Raw genomic sequence first — 23,923 nt, 5'->3', positions numbered from 1 at the left:
TGACACTTCATTCTACAAGGCAATTGTAATTCCGTCTATAATTTAGACTCAGAATAAATAAACTGAGGACACACATCTATTATACCTTGGGTACACATAACTGTTTGCAAGCAAAGAACCTGGTTAGCATGAAACCCTTAAATGACACATCAATTTTATACTGCTCAATCAAATCACAGACATACTACTGCATTAGCAATTGAGGGAAATGTTGCACACGGGGGAAGAGGTTACAAATATCACAGACCAAAACTCCCAAACTGTATATACACAGCCACTTCCTTATTACGCAGGATTTTACCATTCTAATTTCAAATCTTTGCGTTTTAAAATAACCTGAATCCAGTGAAATCATGCTGGTTGTTTTGAAACTGAAATAGCTATGAGAAGTCCAGACTTGCTGGAACCTTCTCTTCTCACTGTGACTTCACAGTCTGACACACACTAGGCACCAGTTCTGACCTCTAACCTCTAACCTCTAACTTCAGACTGTGCCCTGGGGACAGCTAATAATCAGATAGCCACTATATGGCCATGGTAGAAAGGACAGTGGTGATATTGTCAGAACTGATGAGCTAAGGTTAGAACAAGGGTCAATGGCTGCTGGTGAGTTGTTAAAATTGTATTAGTGGTTATAGAGGTAGGTGTTCATATGTCCACTCAAAACCATCTCCCTAATAGACCATACAAGAACACTAGTGGGTCTATTTAACACAGATTTTTTTCTCTCGTTCTCTCTCCCTCTCCCTCTTTCTCTTTCCAGCTTCAGGCGCTTGTCTCCCTGTGAAAGAGCGTTGGGTTCGGTCCGCCCCACTCCCCTCTGGTAGAGACCAGAACAGCTCATGGCAAAACACAGAGGAGTACCACACATACACACACACACCATACCTGAATAGCACCCAAACCTTTGCTTTGCCGCCGGCCACTGGTCCAGGTTGCTGGGCTGGAGGAAATAGCTGAGGGCACAGCAGGAAAGCCACAGCTAAACACAGGTTCTCACAGTGTATTATTAAGCACCCCTGACCGGGAGAGGAGCTAACAGGACCATGGTGAACAGGACCACAGCTAGAGGCAGAGCCAGGGGTAGAACCACAGAGAAAGGCAGAGCCAGGGGTAGAACCACAGAGAGAGGCAGAGCCAGGGGTAGAGTCACAGAGCAAGGCAGAGCCAGGGGTAGAGTCACAGAGCAAGGCAGAGCCAGGGGTAGAGTCACAGAGCAAGGCAGAGCCAGGGGTAGAGCCACAGAGAGAGACAGAGCCAGGGGTAGAACCACAGAGAGAGGCAGAGCCAGGGGTAGAGCCACAGAGAGAGGCAGAGCCAGGGGTAGAGCCACAGAGAGAGGCAGAGCCAGGGGTAGAGCCACAGAGAGAGGCAAAGCCAGGGGTAGAGCCACAGAGAGAGGCAGAGCCAGGGGTAGAGTCACAGAGAGAGGCAGAGCCAGGGGTAGAGTCACTGAGCAAGGCAGAGCCAGGGGTAGAGTCACAGAGCAAGGCAGAGCCAGGGGTAGAGCCACAGAGAGAGGCAGAGCCAGGGGTAGAGCCACAGAGAGAGGCAGAGCCAGGGGTAGAGCCACAGAGAGAGACAAGAGCCAGGGGTAGAGCCACAGAGAGCGGCAGAGCCAGGGGTAGAGCCACAGAGAGAGGCAGAGCCAGGGGTAGAGCCACAGAGAGAGGCAGAGCCAGGGGTAGAGCCACAGAGAGAGGCAGAGCCAGGGGTAGAGGCACAGAGAGAGGCAGAGCCAGGGGTAGAGCCACAGAGAGAGGCAGAGCCAGGGGTAGAGTCACAGAGAGAGGCAGAGCCAGGGGTAGAGTCACAGAGCAAGGCAGAGCCAGGGGTAGAGCCACAGAGAGAGGCAGAGCCAGGGGTAGAGCCACAGAGAGAGGCAGAGCCAGGGGTAGAGTCACAGAGAGAGGCAGAGCCAGGGGTAGAGTCACAGAGCAAGGCAGAGCCAGGGGTAGAGTCACAGAGCAAGGCAGAGCCAGGGGTAGAGCCACAGAGAGAGGCAGAGCCAGGGGTAGAGCCACAGAGAGAGGCAGAGCCAGGGGTAGAGCCACAGAGAGAGGCAGAGCCAGGGGTAGAGTCACAGAGAGAGGCAGAGCCGGGGGTAGAACCACAGAGAGAGGCAGAGCCAGGGATAGAGTCACAAAGAGAGGCAGAGCCAGGGGTAGAGCTATAGTGAGATGCAGAGCCAGGGATAGAGTCACAGAGAGGCAGAGCCAGGGGTAAAGTCCCAGAGAGAGGCAGTGCCAGAGGTAGAGTAACAGAGAGAGAGAGAGCCAGGGATAGAGTCACAGAGAGAGGCAGAGCCAGGAGTAGAGTCACAGAGAGAGGCAGAGCCAGGGGTAGTCACAGAGAGAGGCTGAGCCAGGGATAGAGTCACAGAGAGAGGCAGGGCCAGGGGTAGAGCCACAGAGAGAGGTAGAGTTATGAGAGAGGCAGAGACAGAGGTAGTCACAGAGAGAGGTAGAGTTATGAGAGTAGCAGAGCCAGAGGTAGAGTCACAGAGAGAGGTAGAGTTATGAGAGAGGCAGAGCCAGAGGTAGAGTCACAGAGAGAGGCAGAGCCATAGACACAGGGCCGCCAAGTTCAAGAGGTCATGAGGAAGGGAAGAGAGGAGGTTGTTGACTGAACTCTGATCCTGACCCTGTGTTTTCCTCTCCTATCAAGTGAGTGTAAGTAAATGTTTTCCAATGAGAGGCAAATTTGCAAACCATGTTAAAAGAGGTCAGGGAGATCATTGAAGTAGGACGTGTTTCGCTCACCTCCAATGGTAGTGACCTTGGTGTCTGTCAGGAGATGGAGGTAGGTTTGTTATTAAGCATGTATTCTATAAGGCCAGCGAGACATCCATTGCATACAAATGAAATATAGTGCTAATACACATAACTGAAATCATGTGTGTGGTTTTGTGCAGTCAAAAAGAGTATTCAATGTTTCTAGCGCCAGGAGGTTTGCTGGTTTAGGGCTGAAGACCTAAGCCACGTTTCTCCCATGAACTCCACTGGCACCCAGAGATTCGCTTGGATTTCGCAAACTCACCGACCTACCCCCTCTCCGTTCCCCCTTTCTATTGTCACAGTGTCTGCCTAAAATAACATTTGTTTCAAAGAATGTTTTTTTTCTGCTGGGTTTTCAAATACTACGCTGTTGTTTCTTTTGCTGTCATCAGAAAACAGAGTAAAGTAGGAAGGTAATTCCAGTGTAATTATCCTGGCCTGAGTTGGATCACTGGGATGTTGATATTATATACAGTTTAGAGATCCTGTATTACTCACACTGAAAAAGCTGAGGCAGCAGAGAGGTACCAATTGCCCTAAGGGGACAGATTAAGATTTTATTGAATTGGACTGGATTGTAAAGTTTATTGGGTTTGGTAGTGACTTCAACAGCCCAATAGCATGCATGCTGCAAGTTCATACTTGCATGCTATTGATTATGCTCAGGGTTAGATTAGTTTAGGAGAATTTGGCAAATCTGACCATAACTCTATCCTCCTGATTCCTGCTTACGAGCAAAAACTCAAACAGGAAGTGGTCAGATGAAGCGGATGCTAAACTACAGGACTGTTTCGCTAGCACAGACAGGAATATGTTACTGGATTCATCCGATAACATTGAGGAGTTTACCACATCAGTCACCGGCTTCACTAATAAGTGCATTCGTCAACGAGAAACCATGGATTACAAAAAACATCCACACTGAGCTAAAGGCTAGAGCTGCCGCTTTAACGGAGCGGGGCACTAATCCGACCTCCGACGAGCCACCAAACAGTCAAAATGTCAATACGGGACTAAGATCAAATTATACTACGCCGGCTCTGACGGGTACAAAGGGAAACCCAGCCGTGAGCTGCCCAGTGACGCAAGTCTACTAGAAGAGCTAAATGCCTTCTATGCTCGCTTCGAGGCAAGCAACACTGAACCATGCATTAGAACACCAGCTGTTCCGGACGACTGTGTGATCTCGCTCTCCGTAGCCAATGTTTATTTAATTTATTTAACTAGGCCTAGGAACAGTGGGTTAACTGCCTTGTTCAAGAGCAGAACGACTGATTTCTTTTCTTGTCAGCTCGGGGATTCAATCTACCAACCTTTCGGTTACTGGCCCAACATTTTAATCACTAGACTACCTGCCGCCCCAGATGTGATTAAGATCTTTAAACAGGTTAACATTCACCATGACGGGTACTCAGAGCATGCGCTGACCAGCTGGCAAATGTCTTCACTGACATTGTCAACCTCTCCCTGACCCAGTCTGTAATACCTACATGTTTCAAGCAGACCAACATAGAGCCTGTGCCCAAGAATGCTAAGGTAACCTCTCTAAATGACTACTGCACTGTATCACTCACATCTGTAGCCATTAAATGCTTTGAAAGGCTGGTTATGGCTCACATCAACACTATCATCCCAGACACCCTGGACCCACTCCAATTCGCATACTGCCCCAACAGATCCACAGATGACGCAATCTCTATTACACGAAACCCAAACCGGCTGTGTGCGTGCGCCATCGTGCGCAATCGTGCATAAATGTATTTTGTCCCCCCCACACCAAACGCGATCACGACACACAGGTTAAAATATCAAAACAAACTCTGAACCAATTACATTAATTTGGGGACAGGTCGAAAAGCATTAAACATTTATGGCAATTTAGCTAGCTTGCACTTGCTAGCTAAATTGTCCTATTTAGCTAGCTTGCTGTTGCTAGCTAATTTGTCCTGGGATATAAATATTTAGTTGTTATTTTACCTGAAATGCACAAGGTCCTCTACTCCGACAATTAATCCACACATAAAATGGTCAACCGAATCGTTTCTAGTCATCTCTCCTCCTTCCAGGCTTTTTCTTCGCTGGACTTTATATTGCGATTGGCAACTTTCATAAATTAGGTGCATTACCGCCACCGACCTCATTCGTCTTTCAGTCACCCACGTGGGTATAACCAATGAGGAGATGGCACGTGGGTACCTGCCTCTATAAACCAATAAGGAGATGGGAGAGGCAGGACTTGCAGCGCGATCTGCGTCACAAATAGAACTGACTTCTATTTTAGCCCTTGGCAACGCTTGGCACACGCAAACAGTGTGGGTGCGATAATTGAATAATATAGATTTCAAAATTTATTTTGCACCGCTCTGGCACGCGACCCAAGCGGTGTAGTCAAGGTATTACACTTAGTCCCCTCCTGTACCCCCTGTTCACCCACTACTGCATGGCCGCGCACGACTCCAACACCATCATTAAGTTTGCTGACGACATGACAGTGGTTGGCCTGATCAAGCCACAAGACTGCTAAATAGTTAAATAGTTACCAGGACTATCTGCTTTGAGCCTTTTTTCACTAACTCTTTTGACTCATCAAATACTACTGCTACTGTTTATTATCTATCCTGTTGCCTAGTCACTTTATCCATACCTATACAGTATGTACATATCTACCTCAATTACCTCGTACCCTTGCACATCGACTCGGTACTGGTACCTCGTATATATAGCCAAGTTATCATTACTCATTGTGTATTTATTTGTTATGTTATTATTTATTTCAAAATGTTTCTCTCTGCATTGTTGGGAAGGGCCCGTAAGTAAGCATATCACTGTTAATCTACACCTGTTATTTACAAGGCATGTGACTAATACAAATTGATTTGATTTGGTTTGGCTTAAAGGCATTGAGGATGGTCAGAATAAATACATTGATCACTTTCCTCTACACAGATGAGAAGTTGCTACTTTATAAAATCCCCTCAATTCAACAAGAGAGACCTTTATGAATGATAATCCACAGGCCCTTATTGGTGTTACCAAATGTACAGTAACATTACCTTCAGGAATGCCATGTAGGGTGTTTGTCTTTAGGAGACACCACTCATATGACTGATATATCATGTCACCCACCTCTAGGCATGGCCATGTGCCTGGGAACCCTATCTGTCTGTCAGATCAGAGGGGTGGGAAGCTCAGTCTGTCTGTCCGTCGTTGTATACATGCTATGATACAGTGACAGATCCAATGTGTGTCAGTGTTTACATCCGATGAGGGGAAGACAATATGTGGGTGTTGAGGTTGAGGAGTTGCACGCACAGGTACACACACAAACAAACAGAGGAAGACACTCATATCCTGAGTTACAGAGAGAGGGTGAATCACAAAGATATTAGGGTTGGGAATGACTTCTCTAATGACCTTGTAATGTCATGACAGGTTTTTTTCTGGGTCAAAATGGGGCTTAGGTGGTGGGCGTGGGTGTGGTCGCTGGTGCAGTCGTCAAACACACAGTATTCATACCCCTTGACTTACTTCACATTTTATGTTACAGCCTGAATTGAAATGTATGAAACATTTTTTTTCTCACCCATCTACTCACAATACTCCATAATGACAAAGTGAAAAGATGCTTTTAGAAACATTTTGCAAATGTATTGAAAATGAAATACAGAAATATCTAATTTACATAAGTATTACCACCCCTGAGTCAATACATGTTAAAATCACCTTTGGCAGTGATCACAGCTGTTAGTCTTTCTGGGTAAGTCTATAAGAGCTTTGCTCATCTGGATTGTACAATATTTGCACATTCTTATTTAAAATTTTCTTCAAGAGCTGTCAAGTTAGTTGTTGATCATTGCTAGACAGACATTGTCAAGTCTTGCCATAGATTTTCAAGCCAATTTAAGTCAAAACTGTCACTAGACCACTCAGGAACATTCAATTTTGTCTTGGTAAGCAACTCACGTATATATTTGACCTTGCGTTTCAGGTTATTGTCCTGCTGCAAGGTGAATTTGTCTCCCTCCCAGTGTTTGTTGGAAATCAGACTGAACCAGGTTTTCCTCTAGGATTTTGCGGAACCAGGTTTTCCTCTAGGATTTTGCGGGTGCTTAGCTCTACTCTATTCCTTTTTAACCCCCCAAAAACAAACAAGTCCTTGCCAATGACAAGCATATCCATAACCTGATGCAGATACCACCATGCTTCAAAATATGAAGAGTGGTACTCAGTGATGTGTTGTGTTGAATTTGCCCCAAACATTCCACTTTGACATGATGGGGTATTGTAAGGAAGCCAGTGACACAAAATCAGGCACTGTACATGTTAGAGGCCCTCCCCCTCCTGTTGGCCCCAGAGACAAAAAAAAGCACATTTCCTGCAATTCTACACACTTTGCCATGTGGCTGAGAGAAATGCTTACAGTATTAAAGTTATTTTCCTGCTATTCTACACATTTTGCTATGGGCTGAGAGAAAAATGTGCAGTTTTAAAGCTAATTTCCTTAAATTCTACACGTTTCCAAATCTTTAGCATAAAAATGACTCCTATCATTATAAAACCTTCATAAAGTGGTTATAACTGCCATATCTCTTTTTTAATCTAGCAAATGTAACCTTGCCAATCATTCCATCACCGTCGAGGGGGAAGATGATCAGGTGTCTGCTCGTTTGGCTGGAGGGGGTTTGACGCGCCGCAACTGCTGTGTGTTATAAAGAGCCCGGTCTAGATGAACCTGTCCTGTACCACAGTTATGGTTCTGTGTATGTTTGTGTGTATGCACGACGTTGTCTTTAACGGTAGCACACACACACATACACACACACTAGACTAAAGATATCTTTCGTCTGATTGGCTGTCTCTCTACAGAGGGAGCCGCTAGTCTTCTGCCCACCCACTGTTTATAGCTCTCCTCTGTCAGAAGTTCAGAACTTCCTTCCTTCCAGTGAGAGTAGTCTATACATCCAGAGCACCACGACTCACCATGGCAGCTAATGATTACCGAGGCTACCTGAGGAACCACGCCGACATGGAGGGCGCTCAGTCCCGCTACCACCCGTCCCATGGCTCTGAACCCAAATATAGACCGTTTATATTCGTTACTCTGGCTGTTATGGGATTGCTGCAGATTGCATCGAGTGTGGCGATCTTGTTACACTTGACAGGTTATCTCCAAGAGGTAAGAAACACTTTCAAGACGCACAACGGGTGATAACATAACTATGCGACACACTTGCGAGTTGCGACATGTGCACAGGTGCGCGTCAGCATTATATCTTGAACTTGCGGATGGCTACATTAAATTCGACTTTAAAGAAGCAGCCTGACAATAGGGTAAAACAATCTGCAAAAATTGTTGCGCAGTTTTGAAATTGTAATTGACTCACATTAAGTTTAAAATTGAGAGTGAAAAGTGGGCTACATTAAACAGTTGTCTTGTTTGCATTGCATTGGAATAGCCAAACCTATAGCCTTTTGCTGTTTCAAGCGCACATGGTTGAATATCATTCAAGCCTGCAGGTTTGCGGATACAGTTTGGGCTCGCAACTTCTTGAGGAACTTGCGGCTGAAGTGCGCGAGCACTTTCCTTTTGAACAATCTCTGCTCTCGAGACCCAGTGGCGGTAATTCTGTGAATTTGTCCCCAATAGTAAAACCAGCTGTCAGCACTCTGAAATAGCATATCTCTCTACTGATGAGATTGTCTGCACAGATTATAAGGAGTTAAGTTATATCAGCAAGACAGTATTTTCCATGTCACAGACCTTATCAAAGCAATCTCCCGTTTTTACAAAGAAACATCTCAATAGTGAGTGTTGCCAAATGGGGATAGTGTAGCCTATATAAAGATGTCATTCAAGTAATCTTGTTTGTAAAATACATCTGTTTTTACTTAAGCAGGAATGTTTACTCTGTTATTTACAGTTTTCTGTCGGGAATGAGAATAAACAAATGTTTCTTATAGTGTATGACGTAGTTGGGGTAGTTGGTTTTAGAAACCATCCAATAATCTCTACTGAAGATGTTTTCAAATTAAAAACCAAATTCAAACATGCTTTATTGGCATGACATAATTACACATTGGTATTGCCAAAGAAAAAAAACACAATATGAATATTTACCAGTTCTATTTGAGCTCCAAGTCTTCTCCAGTCAAGCCATTGAGCCCTCAGCACAGAGAGAGACAGAATAACATGTCAGTGATATTTATGTGCTTCAGTGCCAGTCAGGTAGCTAACCTGTCATGTACCACTATCACCCTGCACAATCAGTCTTGTATAAGACGGCATTAACATTATTTCTGGGTTGTTATTATTGCTTTATGGTGGTTTCTAGAGTTGAATGATAGTCATGTTTCAACAAGCCAAACAACAAGAAAACATTTCAGTTCCATCATGATGCTCCATCAGTCTTCACACGTAGGCCTAATGAAGCCCAGAATGGTGTGTGTGTGTGGAGAGAGCCTGCTGCAGAATGATGTCAATGTTGGTTGACCAATCTTTTGGCATAAACACAGTGGTGTGTGTCGGGAGCTTGTTAACTCCTGGAGAAGAGCCCAAGTAGGAAAGAGAGAGAGGGGTGTTGGGTGAGAGAAAGAGAGGGAAAGGGAGGAGAGTGATGAGAATATATAGCTAGATAGAGAGAGAGAAGGAGAGGAAAGAGAACAGGAGACGGGCAGAAAAAGAGAGGGAGAGAGATGGTAGTAAAAACGTTATACATTTACATATCGGGATATTATTTTTGACGATGTATCGTTTTGACAATATCGCATTTTTATTTTTGTGCTAGTTGGCTATACCTGCACAAAAACTCCAGTATTTTTTGTTCATAGCTTGTTCTCCATCTTCTTTTTAAATAGGGAGCCAATTTGTTTTCACCAACTGTTATTTCCATGACTGAACAAAACTTGTTTTCTCATGGCTCTCTTGTCTTTCTGCAGCAGACAATATGTGAGTGATATGTTTGGAACATCGAATCGCAATGAAATCACAGTATTGAATCACAATACATTCACGCTTCGAACACACTGACAGCGTCATTGCATTTTGGTACACCAGAATTACAGTCATTTCCAATGGAACGCTGTGTTTGCCTTGCAACAATGACTTGCAGAGGCAGTTGCAGTGCGTTCGGTGTGGTACATACGTTGGATTTATCAAAATGTTTCAAACTGTATGATTAGACAGCTTGACAGAAATGGTAGCAGAAGGTGAATGTTGAACTTTTGTTGCACACATATACAGATGATGCTGCTTACTATTTTGCGCAAAGACACTATCGGTTGTTTGAAGCGTTAGAATTGTAATACATATCCTATCGGCACCTAAGTATCGTGATAATATCATTATCGTGATGTCCCTGGTTCAGGTGGTAGAGCATGGTGCTTGCAACGCCAGGGTTGTGGGTTTGATTCCCACGGGGGACCAGTACGAAAAAGTATGAACATTTATGCAAGTCATTCTGGTCCCCCGAGCTTTTGCTAAATGACTTAAATGTAAAAATGAGAGATGGCTATTAGAGTTGTATTTGGCACAAGGACCAGATGCACTGCTCCCCCTGTCTGAACATCTGTAGGAGTTACTGTATCTGATGGGGGAGTAGGAGGCAGCACAGCACCGTGCCTCAGGATCTGAGAGACCAGAATGTACAGGACATCTGTAGGAGTTACTGTATCTGATGGGGGAGTAGGAGGCAGCACAGCACCGTGCCTCAGGATCTGAGAGACCAGAATGTACAGGACATCTGTAGGAGTTACTGTATCTGATGGGGGAGTAGGAGGCAGCACAGCACCGTGCCTCAGGATCTGAGAGACCAGAATGTACAGGACATCTGTAGGAGTTACTGTATCTGTTGGGGGAGTAGGAGGCAGCACAGCACCGTGCCTCAGGATCTGAGAGACCAGAATGTACAGGACATCTGTAGGAGTTACTGTATCTGATGGGGGAGTAGGAGGCAGCACAGCACCGTGCCTCAGGATCTGAGAGACCAGAATGTACAGGACATCTGTAGGAGTTACTGTATCTGATGGAGTAGGAGGCAGCACAGCACCGTGCCTCAGGATCTGAGAGACCAGAATGTACAGGACATCTGTAGGAGTTACTGTATCTGATGGGGGAGTAGGAGGCAGCACAGCACCGTGCCTCAGGATCTGAGAGACCAGAATGTACAGGACATCTGTAGGAGTTACTGTATCTGATGGGGGAGTAGGAGGCAGCACAGCACCGTGCCTCAGGATCTGAGAGACCAGAATGTACAGGACATCTGTAGGAGTTACTGTATCTGATGGGGGAGTAGGAGGCAGCACAGCACCGTGCCTCAGGATCTGAGAGACCAGAATGTACAGGACATCTGGTTCTAGATGGGGGTATGGGGATGGGAATGGGTATGGGTATGGGGAATGGTTGAAGAGGCCTGGTGCAGACCTGAACAGAGAACTGGCACCTCTAACCTAGGGATACACTGCCTGCCAAGCAGTCACTAAAAGTCAGAGTAGGTCTTCCAGGTTTCAGTCAGTGAATTGTGACAAGCTTGAGGCTACCTGTCAACAAACTGTGTCTGTTTTCTTATAAATTAGGGGGATTGTTAGGTAATATGTGTCTTCCTAACGCCCGTGTTTCTGCTTCCAGGTCGATCTCTCCTCTGCAACGCAGCAGCCAATGGAGGTGAGTCGACCCGTCTGATCATAATAACCAACCCTCTCATTGGTCCACATTAGAGGGTTTTTACTGTAATGTTGTCCGGTACTTCCTGGTAAGGTACAATTAATAGGGCTATGTTTGTCATTAAAGCTCAGAGATTGTTGGGTTACAATTTATTTTACAATTTTATATCAGATGTTATTTAGTTACACTATTTGGTATGTAATCAAAAGATAATTGCCCTTTCGAAAGTAAATCAGATTACAGTATTTTATCAGATTACAGTATCTACAGGATGTAAATTCCGAAGCTGTTTTCTTTTTGGCTTCATTCACTGATTCTTTGACACGAAACAGCCTTGTCCTGTGTGTGAGTTAGCCTATGGCAATCCTATTTGGCCAAACCAGAATATCAATAGCTGGGGAAACTATTGGGAAACCACCATGGTGTGTATGTTCAGCAATTGTATTTCACCAAGTGAACAAGGTGTTACTATAACAGATTACACCTGGTAAGCATTTCCTCCTCCTATAACTTGCATCCATGAGTGAACAGTATTATCAGCATGGAGTGTACAGTAGGTAAATGGTGAGACATTTATATTATAACCAAAACAAGGTTACCCATTCTCAAATTTGCGCTTAGTCTTGCTGTTCCCATGGTTCTGTTTTTGTGCCTACCACAGCAAATGTACACCCTAAGCCAAAACCAGCTTCAAACCCTAACCCCAGTGTGGTCAGAAGCCTGTAGAGGTCAAGCCATCCTCACAGTCCCTACCCACTGATCAGGGGTCAGACATGTTTAATCTCCCAATAAAGCGAGGATTGGGGGGTAGGCCTAGTCAGATTTGCCTGTAGTTTACTGTATTGTACATGCGGCACCAATCAAGTGATGTCATGGTTTGGCGGCAGTGATTGCTAAGTGTCCTGCATAACCTTCACTCATTAATGACAATGGCATAACGTACATATGTGTTCAGAGTAATCTTCGCTCATCAGTAACAGTGGCGTAGAACGGTGGTTGCGGCGGAATGCACCATTGTTGAGGTCTGACATGGGTTTTCTGTAAATCCTTTTTGGAACATTCCACCATCTTGCTGGCACAGGTTTCCCCCGGCAACAGCAGAATCTTTTCAGGAATTAAAACAACACAGAAAGAAAGGAATCCGCTCTGCTTTGCTTAGCTGTGTTTAGTTTCCCATAATGTATTTTGAATTTGCCCTTGTTGCCCCAGAGGAGGCTTAGACAAACCACCCACTCTGCTCTGCTGTCTCTGCTCTGCCTTGGACTGAGGAGGCCTCTGTGTCATCAGGCTGACATCTCAGACTGGGATGGTTCCCATGTTGTAGTCTCAGCCCTGCTCCAGCCTCCAGGCTGCAGAGTGAACCCTGCTCTAGGCTTTATGAGGTGTGAGGCTGAAAGGTTTATTTGGCTCCCTGTGTGTTATCATTGTGTGTGTATGTGTGTGGGTGCGTGCGTTGTGATAGTCTTCCCAGGGACCAGTGTTACTTCGCTGACAAATGAGTGGGTTTGTTAAAGAGCAGGTATTATTAAGAGCTGTCACGTCTCATGTTTGCCTTTGTTAAGTGCTCTTTGATCCAGACATATTAGACCTACAGTGGGCTGGCTGCATTGGACCTGTGGTCAGCGTGATGGCAGGAGGGTCAGAGAGCACAGAACACTCAGAGCTCAATGGGTTGGAACTGATGACTCATGGCTGTAGTCTATTGCTCAGTGGACAGTGGACTGAACTGGGTGAAAGGTGATACAATAGAATAATACAGTGCATCACTGGAGTGGATAACTACAGTCCTGTAGTAAACAGTTACTACCCCAGCCTGAGCCTCTGCTCTGTAGATCTCCAGCGAAAGTAATCTTCTCTTCCTGGTAAGGAGGTATGAGGTGGTCGAGTGTCTCACCACAAATCAAAGCTAAATGCCAAATTGTTGGGCCAGGGGGAGTTAGTTCGTGATTTCTCCATAGCCTTGGCCAGACTTGTTTACCCTGTCTAATTCTAAACCACTTTTCTATAAACATGTTTACACAGCAAATTGTTTTTGGAAGAGAGACTATACTGATCTTGGACTGAACATGGTACAAGTCCGTCAGCTCCTGTTTTGGGAGTAAATATACAAGACTTAATATTAGTGTTATGCAGGTGCACCAATGTTGCTGCAAACCACCGTGATGATCATTCCAGGGCAGTAGTCTGTTTTATTTTAAATGTTCTGTGCCATTCCTATTCACAGGTGTTGTGTGTCCATTTGTGGTTTTCAGGTAATTTAAGAACAATCTTCAACAGTGTTCAAGTCAACACTTCGCTTTTGTTTCTGATATTTAATTGTATTTATTGGCTCGAGGTAGAGCGGAGATGAGATTTCAGGCATACCAGGGCTGATCAAAATGTGGGAAATTATACTGAAATTATAAAACAAGTTGAAACATCTACAGGATGTCTCTGTTCTGGAAGTAAGTGTCTCTAGCAGACAGACAGTAGGTCTTCACACGGAACCTGTTCAGTGAGGCAGGCAGGCAGGCTGTTTACTTGCATAGAGACTGTGTTTTTCTCTATGTGCTGTGTCTTGTCTCCAGTCTGTGTACTATAGCTCAGACTGGGGATACACATGTCATCGCACCACTCCAGGGGTGAATCTAATCAGATTTAGAAGTGGTGCCAGAACTGTGAAAGGAACATCCATCTGAAAGGTGACATTACCCAGCAGCCCTAGGGTCCCAGAACCACACCACAATTTCTGGTGCTGCTCACAACTCAGAGCTCCGGGCTTAGAGGTTCACTAGGCAGAACTAATGGGAGAAGTGTGTGGGAAACACACACATGCACGCCTGTACACACACAGCATAAGCTATAATTAAAATAGACAATGAAATAAGCATTGGTTGAAATATGTGGCGCTAGCGACTGCTTAGAAAGTATTATGATTGGGCTAATGATAAATCACTTCGAGATAGAGGTTTGCGGTCACTAGAGCCCTCATTCTCAGCTCGAACCTGACAGCCGGCCAGGCCTCAAATTCTGTGAATTGATTCGGACTGGGCTGGGCGGGTTTTGGGCTTGCCGTGCTGTATTAAGAAAATAAAAAACTGTCTGAGCACCTTTTAGCCTACTACAGCTCTCTCTCAGCTGCAGACACTAGCGGTGCAAGGATTCCAATATTGGCTGGGCCAGAGAAATTTGTGGCCATGATTAAACTTATTTTTCTGATGATTTAAATATTTCAATTTAGCGATACGAATAGGCTGGAGTGCACTCGGGAGAATGATGATCCATGAGACCACGACAGGCAGCGCATCTCAGTATCAGGAGAATCCAATGCATCTGTTAACGCCGATTCAGTGCCTTCAGAAAGTATTGATACACTTATTCCACATTTTGTGTTACAGCCTGAATTTAAAATGTATTAAACTGAGATTTTGTGTCACTGGCCTAACCACAATACCCCATAATTTAAAAGTGGAATTATGTTTTCAGAATTTTTAAAAAATGTATTCAAAATGAAACACTGAAATATCTTTAGTCAATAAGTATTCAACCCGTTTGTTATTGCAATCCTAAATACGTTCAGGAGTAGAAATGCGCTTAAAAAGTCACATAATAAGTTGCATGGACTCACTCTGTGTGCAATAATAGTGTTTAACATGATTTTTTAATGACTACCTCATCTCTGTACCCCACAAATACAATTAAGAACAGGAGGGTTTTCCAATGCCTCGCAAAGAAGGGCACCTATTGGTAGATGGGTAAAAAAGAGAAAAAAAAGCAGACATTGAATATCTCTTTGAACATTGTGAAGTTATTAATTACACTTTGGATGGTGTATCAATACACCCAGTCACTACAAAGATACAGGCGCCCTTCCTAACTCAGTTGTCGGCGAGGAAGGAAACCGCTCAGGGATTTCACCATGAGGCCAATGGTGACTTTAAAATAGTTACATTGTTCTTCAAGATGTGTTTAAAACTATCTGGCCTTAATGGCCATGTACTCTTATAATCTCCACCCGGCACAGCCAGAAGAAGACTGACCACCCCTCTGAGCCTGGTTCCTCTCTACATTTCTTCCTACTGTAGGTTCCTGCCTTTCTAGGGAGTTTTTCCTAGCCACTGTGCTTCTACATCTGCATTGCTTGCTGTTTTGGGTTTTAGGCTGGGTTTCTGTATAGCACTTTGTGGCATCTGCTGATGTAAAAAAGCCTTCATAAATACATTTGATTGAGTCTCATTGATTAATGGCTGTGATGGGAGAAAACTGAGGATGGATCAACAACATTGTAGTTACTCTACATTACTAACCTAAATGACAGAGTCAAAAGAAGGAAGCCTGTACAGAATACAAATATTCCAAAACATGCATCCTGTTTGCAATAAAGCACTGAAATAAAACTGTAAAAAATGTGGCAAAGAAAAGTACTTTATGTCCTGAATACAAAGCATTATGTTTGGGGCAAATCCAACACAACACATCACTGAGTACTACTCTTCATTTTTTCAAGCATGGTGGTGGCTGCATCATGTTATGGGTATGCTTGTCGTCTGCAAGGACAAGGGAGTTAATAGAGCTAAGCACAGGCACACTCCCAGAGGAAAACCTGGTTCAGTCTGCTTTCCTACAGACAGTGAAAGACAAATTCAATAACCTAAAACATAAGGCCAAATATACACTGGAGTTGCTTACCAAGATGACATTGAATGTTCCTGAGTGGCCTAGTTACAGTTTTGACTTAAATCGTCTTGGAAATCTATGGCAAGACCTGAAAATGGCTGTCTAGCAATGATCAACACCAACTTGACAGAGCTTGGTGAATAAAATAATAAATAATGTGCTAATATTGTACAATCCAGATGAGCAAAACTCTTGAGACTTACCCAGAAAGACTCACTGCTGTAATCGCTGCCAAAGGTGATTCTAACATGTATAGACTCAGGGGGTGTCAATACTTATGTAAATTAGATATTTCTGTATTTCGTTTTCAATACATTTGCCAAAAAATATTTTCACTTTGTCATTATGGGGTATTGTGTGTAGATGGTTGGGCTAAAAATCTATTTAATGCATTTTGTATTCAGGTTGTAACACAACAACATGTGGAATAAGTCAGGGGGTACACCCTAGACTTCCCTGCTAATGTGCCTTGCTGGACCTAGTAAACTATCAAAAGTAGACCCATAACTGATCCAAAGGTTTTCTTCATAAAACATGCATTCAAAACACAGGGCATTTAAACATTTATTTTTGGCAGAACATCTTATTTATTTATTGTTTCATTATTCAAGGCTCCCTTTCTTATTTTATTTCAAAATAAAATGCTTTATTTTATTGAAAGGCATGAATGACTTGTATGCTGTGTAATGACAAACAAATTATTATAATAATTTGTTATATTGAAGTAGGCTGTTACATTAAGGCAGATAAAACAGGATGTACTCTCATAGCTTGATTGTGGATAAATTATATAAGGCTACTACGTGAGTCAAGTGGAAAACAATACACTTGATTTAGGCTACATTATGGCATGCTATATGTTTCTGATCAGTGCTAGATGGGAAAATGAGCTAGCACCTCCATTTGCCCAGCCAGAGATCAATTATCCAAAAATACTGTGGCGTTTACAGGTTTCCCAATCTTATAACTTTACTAGCTTAAATAACAAACGGACAGAGAGGGAAATACGGTTAATGCCAACAGGCATTTGAATGTTACAATGCACGGAGTAACGGGGAACTGCACAAAACAACAAACCTAGCATGAACTAGCAAGCCATAAATCACAGTCCAGCGGGAGGTATCTCCCCAGAGAAATAATCACGAGAGCGAGAAAATGGGTCTCTCCCCACTATTTATATCCCCACAAACCAATGTGCAGCTCCCCCTTCTTCTATTACCATAACAAACCCATCAACAATGAACATGACTGTTGCTGCCAGCCTGGGGCAGGGTCTGCCCACCTTACCTCCTGAGGGTCGCTAAAATACAGACAGAGATTCACTGAAAAAAATCACATTGATTGATTATCAGACAAGTCACAGGCTTTTGGTCGGGAGTCGGACAGGGTACTACACGAGTAAAGAGCAAATTACACTTGTTAAGCTACATAACATGCTATACTTTTTGGGGGGTCAGCTAATATATGAGCAAACTAAAAAACTTAGCTAACGTTAACATTTTCCCAGCCTAATTGTTACCAAATATCCAAATGGAGATTCAGTGAAAACAAAAATCTGACATTGATTGATTAATTAATCAAGACGAGTTCCCTACTCTTGTCTCAAAGCAGCGAGTTGGCGCTGTCCCAATTAAGTCGGTGCTGAAATGTGTATTTGTAATTATTAAGGATCCCTATTAGCTGCTGCCAAGGCACCAGCTACTCTTCCTGGGGTCCAACAACATTAAGGCAGTTAAATATAATTTAAAACATTACATGACATTACATTTCATAACACTTTACCCAATACATTTAGTGTGTTCCTTCAGGCCACTACTCCACTATCATATATTTACCATACAACATCCATGTGTACATGTGTGTAGAGTACATGTCTTATCACGTGTATGTGTGTCTGTGCCTGTGTGTCTCTTCACAGTCCCCGCTGTTCCATAAGTTGTATTTTTATCTGGTTTTTAAATTTGATTCTACTGTTACCTGATGTGGAATAGAGTTCCATGGTCATGGCTCTATGTAGTACTGTGCCCCCCCCCCCCCCCCCCCCGTAGTCTGTTCTTGATTCTGGGATTGTGAAGAGACCTTTGGTGGCATGACTTGTGGAGTGTGCACGGGTGTCTGAGCTGTGTGCTAGTAGTTTAAACAGACACCTTGGTGCATTCAGCATGTCAACACTTCTTACAAAAACAAGTAATGATGAAGTCAATCTCTTCCATTTTGAGCCATGAGATTTACATGCATATTATTAATGTTAGCTCTCTGTGTACATTTAAGGGCCAGCCGTGCTGCCCTGTTCTGAGACAATTGTAATTTTCCGAGGTCCCTCTTTGTGGCACCTGACCACATGACTGAACAGTAGTCCAGGTGCGACAAAACTAGGGCCTGTAGGACCTTCCTTGTTGATAGTGTTAAAAAGGAAGAGCAGCACTTTATTATGGACAGACTTCTCCCCATCTTAGCTACTGTTGTATCAACATGTTTTGACCATGACAATTTACAATCCAGGTTTACTCCAAGCAGTTTAGTCACCTCAACTTGCTCAAGTTCCACATTATTTATTACAAGATTTAGTTGAGGTTTAGGGTTTAGTGAATGATTTCTCCCAAATACAATGCTTTTAGGTTTTTAAATATTTAGTACTAACTTATTCCTTGCCACCCATTCTGAAACTAACTGCAGCTCTTTATTGTAGTGTTGCAGTGATTTCACTTGCTGTAGTAGCTGACGTGTATAGTGTTGAGCTATCCGCAAACATAGACACACTGGCTTTACTCAGGCCAGTGGCATGTCATTAGTAAATATTCAATAAAGTAAGGGGCCTAGACAGCTGCCCTGGGGAATTCCTGAATCTACCTGTATTATGTTAGAGAGGCTTCCATTACTCTCTGTGTTCTGTTAGACAGGTAACTCTATCCACAATATAGCAGGGGATGTAAAGCCATAACACAAGTTTTTCCATCAGCAGACTATGATCAATAATGTATATAGCCACACTGAAGTCTAACAAAACAGCTCCCACAATATTTTTATCATAAATTTCTCTCAGCCAATCATCAGTCATTTGTGTAAGTGCCATGCTTGTTGAATGTCCTTTCCTATAAGTTATTTGAAAGTCTGTTGTCAATTTGTTTACAGTAAAATAGCATTGTATCTGGTCAAACACAATTTTTTCCAAAGGTTTACTAAGGGTTGGTAACAGGCTGATTGGTTGGCTATTTGAGCCAGTAAAGGGAGCTTTACTATTCTTGGGTAGCGGAATTACCTTTGCTTCCTCCAGGCCTGAGGGGACACACTTTCTAGTAGGCTTAGATTGAAGATATGGCAAATAGGAGTGGTAATAATGATCATCTAGGTCAGGATTTCCCAAACTCTATTTCTTTTAAATTAGTATAGGCTAATTGTTGGATATGACTTTGGGAGTTTCAGTATGAGCAAGAATTTGATACATTCATTCAATTGCATTAGCCTACTTTATTCCAATATTCTCATCATTCAGTTCATTTAAGGTGAGTTTTCCTCTCAAAATGTTGGATTATTGTGTGCTTATTGACATTTACTACATTGATTGATAGGACTAGGAAAATAAGCATTTTACTGCACCCGCCATAACACCTGCTAAACTTTGTAATCAACCAATACAATTGTATTTTATTGATGGCTGTTTTCTCATCTCCTCACTCCGCTGCCGCCTTCTCACAGTTCCACTCTCCTCTGACATGCATTGTAGCGTCCCGTTGATGACCCTTTCCATTTCCGCAGGACGTGCAGACGGAACCCATCATGTTCGATGCCCTGAAGGACCCGAGGAAAGGCAGACAACGCTGCAAGAACCAGGGGAGGGAGGCGCTTCCATCAGCTCATCTACCAATCAGAGCAACTATAGACTATGTGAAGAGTAAGTCCATAGCCACAGCTTACAGCTAGAACTAGCCTACTGCAACCATTACTAGTATACAGTACAATGGTGAAAATATAATTCTGACAACCTCTATCTGTTTGACAGATTTGACTAATAACATAATCATTGAAGTTTTGACTGACTTATTGATTGACTGATTGTATTACTGATTAGTTGATCAACTGACTGATTGACTCATTAATTTATTGATTGGCTGTTGTATTTGTATTGTTCCAGAAGGGGAGCTGAGAGCAGCTATGATCCATTGGGACGAGGCGCAGGGCCACCTGAAGAAGATGCGTTACCATGACGGCCGTCTCCTGGTGGATGAGCCAGGCCTGTACTCCGTCTACGCCAAGACCTGTTTCCGCTACTACGACCTGGGACCTGAGACAGAGCCTGGCGATGCCACGCCCCAGGCCGTGGACGTGAACAACGCCCAGCTCATCCAGTACATCTCGCACGAGAAACACACGTCCCTGCCCAGCAAGTCTGTGGTGCTGATGAAGACAGGCAGCACCATGCGCTGGAATAACTCCCAGTATAACATGTACTGTGCCCAGCAGGGCAGGGGGGTGATGCTACAGCAAGGGGATGGACTGTTTGTTAATGTGTCCAATGCCTGGATGCTGGATCCTGAACCAGAGGGGACGTACTTTGGGGCGATCAAGATAGGGAACTGAAACCGCGTACAGAGGAGGAGGAGGATGTGCTACTGAACGTTCTATAGACGTAACTGCCAAAGAACCACTGAGAGAGAGACAGAGCACTTGTTGTATGTAACATTACTGAATTTGTATTTGATGTGTTTTAGTTTTTATTGAAAGGAATGGGCTATGTTGCTCTTCACCAGATAGAGAATTAGGATATGCAGTAATTTAAGTGAGGTGATATGGATACCTTCGTTCACTCACTAGGCCTCAACAAAACCCATATGCCATTCACACAGACTTAACCTGTTCCTTAAGGTCCAAAACTGCACAGGATGCTTTAAACATTTTATAAAGTTGATAGTTATCAACCATTTTAGATTGTTGATGTTTCTCATTCCAGGGAGCACTTTTGAAAAATGTTGTTACGATGTGTTTTTAAAGTATAGCAGTGTGGATCCTATCTTCTGTTTATCAGCCGACACAAAGTCATTCCTCATCGCTAGTCTGGCCCCTCATAGTTTACAAAACATTGTCATCGTCCTGAACAGAAGCACAGCTGGGGTATTTTGTTTATAACTGAGGAGAGTTTCCACCAGTGAACTCTTTGGTACACTCTTAGAAAAAAGGGTTCCAAAAGGGTTCTTCGTCTGTCCCCATAGGAGAACACTTTTTGGTTCCAGGTAAGGGTTCTATATGGAACTCAAAAAGGTTCTACCTGAAACCAACAGGGTTCTACCTTGAATCAAAAAGGGTTCTTCAAAGGGTTCTCCAATGGGGACAGCCAAAGAAAACTTTTAGGTTCTAGATAGCACCGTTATATTTTTGGATAGAAAACATTTCTCCCCAATTTCGTGACATCCAATTGGTAGTTACGATCTTTTCTCATCGCTGCAACTCCCCAACGGGCTCGGAAGAGGTAAAGATCGAGTCATACATCCTCTGAAACATGACCCGTCAAGCCGTGCTTTTTCTTAACACCTGCTTGCTTAACCCAGAAGCCAGCTGCACCAATGTGTTGGAGTAAACACTGTTCAACTGACGACAGAAGTCAGCTTGCAGGCGCCCGACCTGCCACAAAGAGTCACTAGAGCGAAATGAGCGAAGGAAAGCCCCCCGGCCAAACCCTCCCCTAACCCGGACGATGCTGGGCTAATTGTCCGTTGCCCTATGGGACTCCCGGTCATGGCCGGCTGTGACACAGCCTGGGATCGAACTCCAGGCTGTAGTGACGCCTCAGCACTGCGATGCAGTGCCTTAGACCACAGCAGCACCTTTTTTCTTCTAAGAGTGTACCATAAGTGTAGTGTAGCCATTAGCCAATGATGCTCCTCTGTCTTTCTTGGGTAAGGATGAACTGAAGTTTAGAGGTTGAGGAGGAGGTTATTCAGTAGTTAACACAGTATTACTGCCCATTCAGGCCCAGGCAACATTTAACATTACATAGACATTATTTAAGGGAATAACAACAGCTGTGTAAGAACAATGATAAATACTGTATCAATCACTATTGATTTTTGTTTTCCAAGGAAATACAGAAAATTGAGTATAGAAGTACTCCATAACTGCATGTACTTAGTTTAACCAGGAGAGACCTGCTGCAATCATCCCATTAACTGAGGGGAACATGGTTGTGGTTTGGGTCAAGTCTTTTTTCTTATTTTGATTCGTTTTCCCCCAAATTACACAGTATTGAACTCTTTTGTCCAGTTTTTGGTGGTTTATACAAGTAATGATTATCAAAACACACAAACAACTTATGTAAAGATGCATACTGAAGATAGCTGGCCTGTCTTACCATAGGGGAGGAGAGCAGAGATTCCTGTCTTTATGAAACTAGCGGATCCAAATTGACTTTGGTCCACCTTTTAACTTATAGTTCCTTTTTTAATTTGACTCTTTGAGGTAAATGAGAATATGCACTAAATGTATTTATTTATTAGCTATAACAATGCAGATAGGGACCATTGCTTAAATGACCTGTCTGCTGTAAAATGTTGTTTATTTGATGTCTGTATTACAGTAGGAAGTACTTCGTTTATTAGTAGATGCGCTTTTATTGTCCAAACACAGGGGCTCAATGTTAAATTCTGTATTAGTATTTTTTTATTATGACAATTCTGTGTGCACTTGCCTAGCCGAAGCAGAATATACTGTCCATCATAAGACCGTAGCAAACTTAAGTTTAAATCTTGTACATTCCTTTTTTTATTTGATGTTTATTTATGTCAATTTAACTAATAAAATCATTACTTTTATATATAGGTTTGACGTTTGTTAAACATTCTTTTATCATGAATGCATAACGCATACTATGAATTGTGGATAATGTGTCACATCATCCTTTACAGACTTGAACAGAACGTTTTTAAAATTTGTTAACCAAAGCTCCAGCACCAGCTCCAGCACCACGTCTTTACCCTACAGCTATTGTCATGTGGTTAGCGCTGAGCAATTAACCGAAATGCCGGTTATTTTTCAGTTTTAATCAGATAATTGACTGACTGTTCAAATATTGGAATTCCATTTTGTTCAGTTTTTTTCCCTGTGAGCTCTATTGACCAGGCACATTTAGCTGCAGTTTCTCTAGAGATAAATCAGATCATGCCCGAACTGTGCAGTGTAGTAGGGATTAGTAGTAGGTAGGGCTGGGCGATATGGCAAATAAATTATCACGATATCTAAATATTTTTTCATTCGATAACGATAATTATCACGATATTAATCAAATAATGTTTAAAAGGTGCATATCTGCTTCTGACTCAAGAATGCCTAATGCCTGAACAAACCACTAGGCAGGTAGTGGTTAGAGCGTTGTGCCAGTAACCAGCAGGTAGCCTAGTGGTTAGAGCGTTGTGCCAGTAACCAGCAGGTAGCCTAGTGGTTAGAGCGTTGGGCCAGTAACCAGCAGGTAGCCTAGTGGTTAGAGCGTTGTGCCAGTAACCAGCAGGTAGCCTAGTGGTTAGAGCGTTGGGCCAGTAACCAGCAGGTAGCCTAGTGGTTAGAGCGTTGTGCCAGTAACCAGCAGGTAGCCTAGTGGTTAGAGCGTTGGGCCAGTAACCAGCAGGTAGCCTAGTGGTTAGAGCGTTGTGCCAGTAACCAGCAGGTAGCCTAGTGGTTAGAGCGTTGTGCCAGTAACCAGCAGGTAGCCTAGTGGTTAGAGCGTTGTGCCAGTAACCAGCAGGTAGCCTAGTGGTTAGAGCGTTGTGCCAGTAACCAGCAGGTAGCCTAGTGGTTAGAGCGTTGTGCCAGTAACCAGCAGGTAGCCTGGTGGTTAGAGCGTTGT

The 23,923-nt window shown here is 43.4% G+C and overlaps 1 protein-coding gene across 1 annotated transcript; it reads left to right on the top strand.

Annotated features, from left to right (window-relative positions):
- Positions 1-7,683: 7,683 nt before the first annotated feature.
- tnfsf11 (TNF superfamily member 11) lies at positions 7,684-22,901 on the top strand. Its single transcript, XM_071341292.1, has 4 exons — positions 7,684-7,953; positions 11,401-11,436; positions 19,849-19,984; positions 20,225-22,901. Exons 1-4 carry the CDS (start codon positions 7,759-7,761, stop codon positions 20,668-20,670), a joined length of 813 nt encoding a protein of 270 aa, XP_071197393.1. The 5' UTR covers positions 7,684-7,758; the 3' UTR covers positions 20,671-22,901.
- Positions 22,902-23,923: the final 1,022 nt, after the last annotated feature.

Source organism: Salvelinus alpinus, chromosome 14, assembly GCF_045679555.1.
Source record: "Salvelinus alpinus chromosome 14, SLU_Salpinus.1, whole genome shotgun sequence".
Taxonomy (NCBI): Eukaryota; Metazoa; Chordata; class Actinopteri; order Salmoniformes; family Salmonidae; genus Salvelinus; species Salvelinus alpinus.
This window is presented reverse-complemented; position numbering and strand designations above follow the sequence as displayed.